The sequence below is a fragment of the Salmo salar genome, chromosome 14 (genome assembly GCF_965601325.2).
Source record: "Salmo salar chromosome 14, fSalSal1, whole genome shotgun sequence".
Classification (NCBI taxonomy): domain Eukaryota; kingdom Metazoa; phylum Chordata; class Actinopteri; order Salmoniformes; family Salmonidae; genus Salmo; species Salmo salar.
In genome coordinates, this window is record NC_138304.1 from 78,187,518 (window position 1) to 78,198,121 (window position 10,604).

The window sequence follows — 10,604 nt, forward strand, 5'->3', positions numbered from 1 at the left end:
CACAAAGCTAGAATACACCAGAGACATACTGTATATAGACATACAGAAATATACACACATATATTGGACAGAGGAGGCTGGTGGGGGGGAGCTATAGGAGGATGGGCTCATTGTAATGGCTGGAATGGAATAAATGGAACGGCGTCAAACATGTGGTTTACATATACTTGATACAGTTCCGTGAATTCCATTCCAGCATTACAATGCGCCCATCCTCCTATAGCTCCTCCCACCAGCCTCCTATGATCTCTAAAATACACCATTTGCCTAACCATGCTTATCCAAACACCATAGAGGAACAAGTTCATGGCACAGAAAACAAATTGCATTATACATCCATGTGTAGATCTTTATCATTCGGCAACCTCCTTTGTCAAGTGAATTAGTAATGATAGTAAAAGCAGCAATATTAATATTGTCACCATTGGGCCAGCTACCTCGTTCTCCAGGGGTTCCCAGTACACCTTCTCCATGTTGATGTAGACCTGGAACTTGGCCTGCATTTCCCTGAGGATGCTGGCCCCCTCTCCCTCCTGGATGAGGAACCGCGCCACGCCCGGTTCGTTCACTGTGATGGTTCTGGTCACGATGGACGACACCACGCCCCTCAGAACCTCATCAGCCATTTGACACGCCCCTGCTTTGCCGTGTATCTACCAATCACAGACATGACGAGTATGAAACTCTGTATAAGACCATTATTCACAAAGACATTGGATACCCTTTTCACACTAGCGTGCCAACCTTAACCGTACTGTTCTGGCTCAGAAATGTTCTTTTCACATTGTCCTCTCCAGCATGTGTAACCAGGCCAACCCAGTACAGCTCAGCTTGACTCGGTTGTGTGAAAAGGTTATGAGAGGTTTACCGCATATACTGTGAATGAATTTATATAAACGCAAGGGAATGTTTATATGCTATCTCAAAAAGGTAAAACACCTACTCTGAGTCCACAGACGCCATGTGCGTCCAGAGGGAAGATGGACACCTGGTCCATATCAGCCAGTAGCTGATGATGGTGGGTCTGGATGTACTTCAACATGCCTGGCTCCATAGAGATGATAGCCTCCGTTTCAATGGGTGTACTGAGGAACTCCACTATCTTAGCCTGCTTCTCCTCCTCCAAACCTCTCAGAGTCAGGACATCTAGCTGTCCCCTCTCTGACACCTTAGCAGAGCAGAGACCCAGAGACTGGAGGAAGCCAGTCCACTCCTGGGCGTACAGCATACACTCATACTCTCTGTCCACGGGGATACTGAAGTCAGACAGCAGGGTCTTCAGCAAGCTACACGCCTGGCTCACCAAGCTGAAAGACGGAGACGTTACCATAACAACGCAGTCCGACACTGTGTACATGGACGGCAGTCCCTTGTCCTTCAACGTCTGCAGCAGCTTGTCTTTCACTTCCTGTTCGGCCAGGAAGTGGGCCTTCTCGGGGTCAAAGGTGAGATGAGCCTGGGCCACACCCCCGAGGAACTCCAACATAGCGTTCTTCAGCTGCTCCAGCCCCAGCCTGTCAGACCCGGCCATGTGGACCCCGTCTTCCCTGATCTGGACGCTACAAGCTGGGTGGGCCAGCTGAAGGCTCTGGAGCAGGGGACTGAGCTGGAGCAGCTTGAGTTTCACTGGGTCAGGGACGGAGATGTGGCTCGACATGAGCTCTGGGATCGATGTTAGGTCCTCCATGCCTCCCTGGGCTGCTGTTGCCTGGGACACAGGGTGGGACAGCAAGGGGACCAGGGGCTCAGAGGTAACCTGATGGGAGGACTGAGAATGGTCACTGGTACGGGCTGCAGGGAGAGAACCAGTCTGCAATTGCCCACCACTGTCTGTCTGCGGTGTGTTCGTTGTGTTACTATCGGATGTTCCATTCAGAGAGGTCAGGGGAACGGTCAGAGGTGAGGAGATGTCCTCTGATTGGAGGAAGGAGAAGTAAGGCCTGACCATCAGATCCGTCTTCTCGAGTTTGTGTGATTGTTTAAGGACACGTTCCACTGCTGTTAGATGTAATAAGGAAGGGAATAAAACACATTCAACAGCTACATAGAACTTGCATGCTTTAAAGCCATCAAATTCAAATCTGGATCTCGAAGCCAGTTCCAGTACATTCTTCCCTTCTTATCAGGGACTGATTTAGACCTGGGATACCAGGTGGGTGCGATTAATTATCAGGTAGAACAGAGAACCAGCAGTACTCCAGACCGTCATGGTAGGATTTGAATACCCCTTCTTTATAGCTTTTATGTTTCATTAACATACAACAACATTAGTACTTTAAAATGAATACAACAGCTACAACAGAAATGCTTGTATACAAATGTACGAAGTCCTTTTTTTCTACAGTAGAAAACATAACTTACATTCAAAACACACATTCAGTAGAGACACAGTACATTAAAAACATATAAGTCTATGTTCAAAACTTACAGTCAAAGCCCAGGAAGGAGACCCTGGCAACCCCCTCTGACATCATGGTGACTTCCTTAACTCCACCGCCCCCACCCCGTTGGCTCTCCAGGTACAGACTGAGCATGTCTGCTGTGATGCTGGGGTGCAGGTTCTCCACTAAAATGGAGTCCGTCTGATCTATCTGTTCCAGAACGATCTGCACTCCATCCAGAGGCTTCTTAGAAATCTTTGTGAAAAGCTTCTGGAAGTCTGTGCATGCAAAATAAGGAAGAATACACACATTAACTATACTGTATCCAAAAGCATAGCCACTTAAAATACATTCATAATTATATTGTTTGCCAAATCATTTCAATTACGTACTTAAAATCTATGGTTTAGTTTATACTTAACTTTTATGCAAAGTTCAAACTTCCTAAAAGGTTTAAAAAAAAAAAAAAAGTGATACTGATAGGCTTAAAGCTGGAATACTTAAAGAGATATTGCCAATATCCTGAAGTGAGGTCCTTTATCTACTTCCCCAGATGAACTTGTTGATACCATTTGTATGCCTCTGTGTCATGTATGAAGGAAGTTAGTAGTTCTGAGAGCCATTGCTAACTACTCATAGACCTCCAGTCATTGTGCTAACGCTAGTTAGCAATTGTGCTAGTTAGCAACTTTCTTCAAAATCCACGCAGACATAAAAGGTATCCACCAGTTCACCCATCTCCTGAAGTATCCATAGATTGTTATGTGGTGGCGCAGTCCATCCAGTAGTACTGAATTTCGGCCTCAGCTGAGCAACTTAACGCATTGATTTTCCTTTGTACTTTCTCATTTTCACCATTTGTTTGCCATACGTCCATGATAAAAATAGCCTTTATTCCAATGCATTAGATTATCATTGTTTGCTTTTGTCAGCTGTTTAGAGCGCTCATTGCTTTGTTTTCAGGTGGCCAGAAGTAGCAGACCATTTATTTAGCTTTATCATTTTCTATCAATATTAGTTATTTCCTGGATCAGCTGATGATCGTCGACAATATCACCAGACAATTAGACACCAATGCACATCCAATCCATTCAACAAGTAGGCTATACGCTAATGACAGTAGGGCTATAGTTGACGGTTGAGCAGGAGCTGCTGCCTCGGGGGCCTTGAGAACAGTTTTCACGGTGAAACAATGAAATGTTACGTAGGCATTGTTACACTTATAGTGCATGTTCCGAGATTGCTACGAATCCATGGATTCGTGGCAGAGTAAGTTCAATGTTTTTCTTCAAATTGTTAAACGCTTACTAGTGACAAATAACACTGTCAAATGTCAAGAAAGAAAGGTAGTGTTTTATGTCACACAATCTGGGAAGACTGCAACTCATGAACGAGGGTGTAAAACATGTTTCGATTCAAATAATTAATTTAATTGAATGTAGACTACCTATTCTGTGTGTTCAGGTGTCTAAAACTGCCTTGTCTGAGAGGGTAGTCTACCGGCAGTGGTGTAGACCTAGTGGAGTGTCGTTTACCCACCCTTTGAAAGAAAAAAGAAATGCATTGAAAGTATAGGGAACTGAACTTTTTCCACCGCAACTGGCAACCAGTTTACCCTCCTACTTTTTTTTTTTTTTAAACACTACATCACTGGCTACCAGTGGGCCTATTTGAACTTCATTTTAATACACACTGTAGCCTAGTCTAGTAATTTGACCGTGTGTTAGGGTGACCATCACGTTTTTACCGGGACAGTTTCAGCCCATTTCAGGTGTCCCAACTTTTCAGGCTACAAAAAAAAAGTATATTTGTCAGCAAGACACATAAATTAATGTCGGCCTAATCGATGGCAATCGCTGAATGTCATTAGGAACACTTTCTGTCATTTTGTAAGAGATGTCTATTTCCAGTCATCAAATGCCACAAGTATACATCCAGTTGGAATGCTGGAATTATTTTGGAGTGGACGAACATGCCTACTTTTTGAAGTGATTTGTTTGACAATCAGATGAAAATATGGCTTGCTGTATTCATGCCACATTAAAAGGTAATACATTTTTACCGTTTAAATTATGTCTTTATTATTAGGCCTAGAAAATACATTTTGTGCAAGTGCGTGCACTCGATACAGACACCCCCTAAAAGTCATGGTGTAAATCGAACTCTGCATGTCTGTTTGTGATACTACAACATCAAAGAAGTTACAAACAAACTGGTTTTTTTCCTTTCTGACATCATTGCACACACGATAGAAGAGCACAAAATGTACTGCAATGTTTTTACAACGCTGCACAATATTCCTCAGCACGCCAACAAAAACAAGAGTGGTGGGGCGGCTTGTGATGCCGTTTCCCCCTACTGTGGATTCCATCTTTGAACTTGATAGGAAAACCCCTAACCTTTATTGACGGTCTGATGGAAGTGTACTAAGACCAGGTCCCTGCCAGGTGAGGGGTACAGAGTGTAATCGTCTATGTCCATTCCCATCATGTTCTCTACATACAGCTCCACCAGCTCCTGACTGGTGGTTGGGTTAACCCCCCGCAGCAACAGTCTCCATGGATCCTTACACGCAGGCTTCCTCACGGTCAACTCAGCGTTGTGCAGGACATGGGGTCCTTTAGACAGGACCCTTGCTGCAACTGTCAATCAAACACAGATATAATCAGAATGCTATGGATAGCAATGGAATAATTGTTTTTGGTACAACAGTATCATTAATTTGTGGACCACAGGAATACTAGCTGTTGCTTAGACATCACCTAATGGGGATCCAGATAAAGAATGAATCGTGAAGATGTTGTGTAGGTACATAGGAAACTTATCAGCCTTCAACATGATATCAGATTACAAGGATTACACAGACTGAATATATTCTTACCATCTGCCTCTTCAAACACTAATATGGCCCGGCTCCCTTCCAGCTCCACAGACACCAGACTACCTCCTCCAGAACGACGCTTGTTCTCAAAGTACAAATACAGCAGCTCATCCTCCACCTCCTCAGGTACTCCCAGTACCTCCACTGTCCGGTTCTCTTGGCTTTCAACAGACATCCTGACATACAACACAGGAATAATCCATGGGATTGATTGACAATCTTTACAACTTTTATCTTGGCTTTCTAACGGTGAAGAGAATAGACTACTCTATTGCATAGCACAAGGTGAAAGTAAATATCATAGCCAACAGTCAGGGCCTAGTGTGAGCACACCTGCAGCCAAGTGTGTATTGGTCACAAAATATGTCCTATTCGTCTGCAAAAGTAGAGTTAAGTTATTGACTTAAACACAAATACATCGGTGAATATAATACAATGTGGGGGATTTTTAGTACATTAGTTCTCATTTCCGAAGAAATAGAAACCATCCTCGACGTACAACAACGCAAGCAGCACGAAAGGCAAATTACACAATTGCATAATAAAAAGGAATAATAACTCTCGCTGGGTATAAATATAAACTCGTCCAGTTAGTTGTCGGGTGGTTTTTTTAAACACACTTTTATTTGCAGTTTGTCAGGAAAACTTACCTTATATACAAGCATTCTCAGATCATGACGCACGGAAATGTTTTCACTAGCTACTTCCTGGTTGTTCGTCATGCCACCGGGTAGCGGCGCTTTTGTGCCAGCTACAGGATTTATGCGTTACATTTACAGTAGCAAGGCCACTTGAATATTTTATTTTATTTTAATTTAACCTTTATTTAACTAGGCACGTCAGTTAAGAACAGATTCGTATTTACAATGATGGCCTACCCCGGCCAAACCCGGATGACGCTGGGCCAATTGTGCGCTGCCGTATGAGACTCCCAGTAACAGCCGGATGTGATACAGCCTGGATTCAAACCAGAGACTGTAGTGACACCTCTTGCACTGAGTGGCGCCACTCGGGAGTAAGTAGGCCTAATTAGTCAGAATATCCTAATTGGTTAAATATTCATGGAACATGAATGGAGGGGGAGAGAGTCAGAGGATGCTGATGATTCTAGCTGGGTCATGTTCATGACTACAATGTAGTTCTACACTATAATTTGTAGCCTAATGTATGTATGTATGTTTATACCTTGATCCTTCAACAAGAGAGTCTCAGGAGAGCAAAGATGACATTGTCATTATGCTCTTGTGAAGCAGAGCCACTGGCAAATAACACAGTTTATCCATTATCCATTAGGTCAGGGTTTCCCAAACTCAGTCCTTGGGCCCCCCCCTCCCTGGGTGCACGTTTTGGTTTTTGCCCTAGCACTAGACTGATTCACGCTTTGATGATTTGAATCAGCTGTGTAGTGCTAGGGCAAAAACAAAAATGTGTACCCAGGGGGGTCCCTGGACCGAGTTTGGGAAACCCTGCACTAGATGATAGTGCCCTCTAATGTAGGGTTTCCCAAAGTCGGTTGTGTGTGTGTGTGTTTTTAAAAACGTGGAGCGTGTTATTATCACTGATATTGAATTAATTGACCATTAATAATAATACTCATACATGGTGTTACTGGTCTCCTTTTTTAAACAAATCTTTATTAAAATGAAACATGTTACAGGGTCTCAAAACTTGTAATGTAAAACATGGGAATAGCTCAATCGCAAACGCCTTGTGTCCTCTCTCCGCGTCTCCTTCTCAAAACCCATTGGTGGAGAAGGTCAGAGGGGCGGGACCTCTGCTTTCTTATCCAATGGAATTTGAGGAGATGAGGAGAGAGGATGTGAGGAGTATGCATTTGAGATCTTCCCCATGGCTCAAAAAATGCATGGGGGGAGGGATAAGACTTTCGAGCAATGAAAATAACCATTGACTGACAGAGTTGCCTCAAGGCACATAACTAAAGTCCTAATGTCCCAAAGATAAATCAATCACAGAGGCATCCTTCAGCTTATCTTATGATACTTTAAATACAATAACGCAGGAATATGAGTTATCTTACCATGTCATTTCTCCTGTGAGATTTTTGTTGTCATCTAAAAGGTGAAATTAAAATATGCAAGCGAGAGTGTAAAATATATTTAAAATGCATGAATGAGTGAAATAACACAAGATTCAAGCACCCCATGTAAAACTAAAGGGTGAGTGGTTCTGAATCTTACTGGCTTCAATGATATCACATTTAATAAACTTCAAACAAATATTCCCCTCAGTGCTAGGCAGTGGTGGAAAAAGTACCCATTTGTCATATTTGAGTAAAAGTAAAGATACCTTAATAGATAATGACAAAAGTGAAAATCACTCAGTAAAATACTACTTGAGTAAAAGTCTACAAGTATTTGGTTTTAAATATACTTAAGTATCAAAAGTAATTTCAAATTCCTTATATTAAGCAAACCAGACAGCACTATGTTCTTGTTTTTTTAATTTACAGATAGCCAGGGTCACACTCCAACACTCAGACATTATTTAGTGAGTCCGCCAGATCAGAGGCAGTAGGGATCTGCTCTTGATAAATGCGTGAATTTAACCATTTTCCTGTCCTGCTAAGCATTCAAAATGTAACGATTAATTTTGGGTGTCATAGAAATTGTATGGAGTAAATAGTAAATTATTTTCTTTTGGAATGTAGTGAAGTAAAATTTATGTTGCCAAAAATATAAATAGTTAAGTACAGATATCCCAAAAAACGAATTAAGTAGTACTTTAAAGTATTTTTACTTGAGTACTTTACACCACTGGTTCTAGGTCACTACAGTTTCCCATCATCGTTAAAGGTCTGATACATTTCTCTTTATCAGAGTCCAACTAGTAGAGATGTATTTGAGAAGCCCCTAACATCTGAAAAGCCTGTAATAAATAATAATACTGTATTTGGTCATGAGTTATTGCAGAGCTGGCATGAACAGCAGCTCCAGAATTGTAATACTGTACATGTTAAATCATTTATCAAAGAATATTGCACTGATCCCTCATAAGAATAACAAAGGCACTTTGGACCTACTTAACTAGTAATAGGAATATCATGGATAAAAGGCACTTAATACATTTTTTATAAAATTACACCCTTCTGTTTTATGGGGTTACAACTGTACATGGTGGCTAAATGTGAATATGAAATAGTTTTGTTTCAGTCATCTATATAAATCAACCAGCATCAGTTCTGTATCAAAACCATACCCACTGGGCACACCACGTAATCTCAACGTGGACAATTGGGTAATATTTGGTTGAGACGTTGATCAATGAGAATACAACCTATATTCACTTGCTCAAAAAGAGCCAAAAGGTTGTTGAATTCCCAATGTGTTATCACTATGCTTTCAACTGTCTAAAAGCACAACCAAATTCCAACAGAAAAACAATGTCTAGTTTTTGGTTGAGTGGTCACCTACGGTACCTTCAGAAAGTATTTACACCCCTTGACTATTTCCATGTTTTGTTACAAAGTGGGAGAAAAATGTATTTGTTATTTTTTTGGTCAATGATCTACACAATAAATACATTTATGGGAAATAAAACAGGCATATATTTAGATAAGTATTCAATCCCCCAAGTCAATACATGTTAGAATCAACTTTGGCAACGATTACAGCAGAGTCTCCAAGATCTTTGCAAACCTGGATTGTACAATATTTGGCCTTGCATTTTAAGGTTATTGTCCTGCTGAAAGGTGGATTTGTCTCCCAGTGTCTGTTGGAATGCAGACTGAACCAGGTTTTCCTCTAGGACTTTGCCTATGCTTAGCTCTATTCCTTTTCTTTTTATTCTAAAAAACTCCCTTGTCCTTGCCGATGACAAGCATACCCATAACATCATGCAGCCACCACCATGCTTGAAAATATGAAGAGTGGTACTCAGTGATGTGTTGTGTTGGATTTGCCCAAACATAATGCTTTTTTATTTTATTTTACCTTTATTTAACCAGGTAAGCTAGGTGAGAACAAGTTCTCATTTACAAATGCGACCTGGCCAAGATAAAGCAAAGTAGTGCAACAGAAACAACAACACAGAGTTACACATTGAATAAACAAGCATACAGTCAATAACACAATAGAAAAAAAGAAAGTCTATATACAGTGTGTGCAAATGGCATGAGGTGGTAAGGCAATAAATAGGCCATAGTAGCAAAGTAATTACAATTTAGCAGATTAACACTGGAGTGATAGATGAGCAGATGATGATGATCAGATGATGGTGTGTAAGTAGTGATACTGGTGTGCAAAAGAGCAGCAAAGTAAATAAAAACAATATGGGGATGAGGCAAGTAGATTGGGTGGGCTATTTACAGATGGACTATGTACAGCTGCAGCGATCAGTTAGCTTCTCAGATAGCTGATGCTTAAAGTTAGTGAGGGAAATCTAAGTCTCCAGCTTCAGCGATTTTTGCAATTCGTTCCAGTCACTGGCAGCAGAGAACTGGAAGGAAAGGCGGCCAAAGGAGGTGTTGGCTTTGGGGATGACCAGTGAGATATACCTGCAGGAGCGCGTGCTACGGGTGGGTGTTGTCATAGTGAGCTGAGATAAGGCGGAGCTTTACCCAGCATAGACTTATAGATGACCTGGAGCCAGTGGGTCTGGCAACGAATATGTAGCGAGGGCCAGCCGACTACAGCATACAGGTCGCAGTGGTGGGTGGTATAAGGCACTTTGGTAACAAAACGGATGGCACTGTGATAGACTACATCCAATTTGCTGAGTAGAGTATTGGAAGCTATTTTGTAGATGACATCGCCGAAGTCGAGGATCGGTAGGATAGTCAGCTTTGTATTCAGGACATTTCTTTGGCATATTTTTCAAAGTTTTACTTTATTGTCTTATTGCAAACGTGATGCATGTTTTGGAATATTTGTATTCTGTACAGGCTTCCTTCTTTTCACTTTGTCATTTAGTTTAAAATTGTGGAGTAACTACAATGTTGCTGATCCATCCTCAGTTTTCTCCAATCACAGCCATTTAACGCTGCAACTGGTTTAAAAATCACCATTGGCCTCATGGTGAAATCCTTCAAGCGGTTTCCTTCCTCTCTGTCAACTGAGTTAGGAAGGACAACTGTATCTTTGTAGCGACTGGGGGTATTGATACACCATCCAAAGTGTAATTAATAACATCACCATGCTCAAAGGAATATTCAATATCTGCTTTTTTTACCCATCTACCAATAGGTGCCCTTCTTCGCAAGGCATTGGAAAACCTCCCTGGTCTTTGTCGTTGAGTCAGTGCTCGAAATTCACTGCTTGACTGAGGGACCTTCCAGATAATTGTATGTGTGGGGTACAGAGAGGAGTTTGTGATTCAGAAATTGA

General features: G+C 41.6%; 1 protein-coding gene across 1 annotated transcript; it reads right to left on the reverse strand.

The window, feature by feature from the left end:
• Window positions 1-4,441: 4,441 nt before the first annotated feature.
• On the reverse strand, window positions 4,442-5,960 carry par10 (Poly polymerase 10). Its single transcript, NM_001140613.1, is given in 3 exon segments — window positions 4,442-5,023; window positions 5,263-5,438; window positions 5,913-5,960. Coding segments are annotated over 2 exon segments (423 nt in total). The 5' UTR covers window position 5,438; window positions 5,913-5,960; the 3' UTR covers window positions 4,442-4,775.
• Between the last annotated feature and the right edge of the window lie 4,644 nt (window positions 5,961-10,604).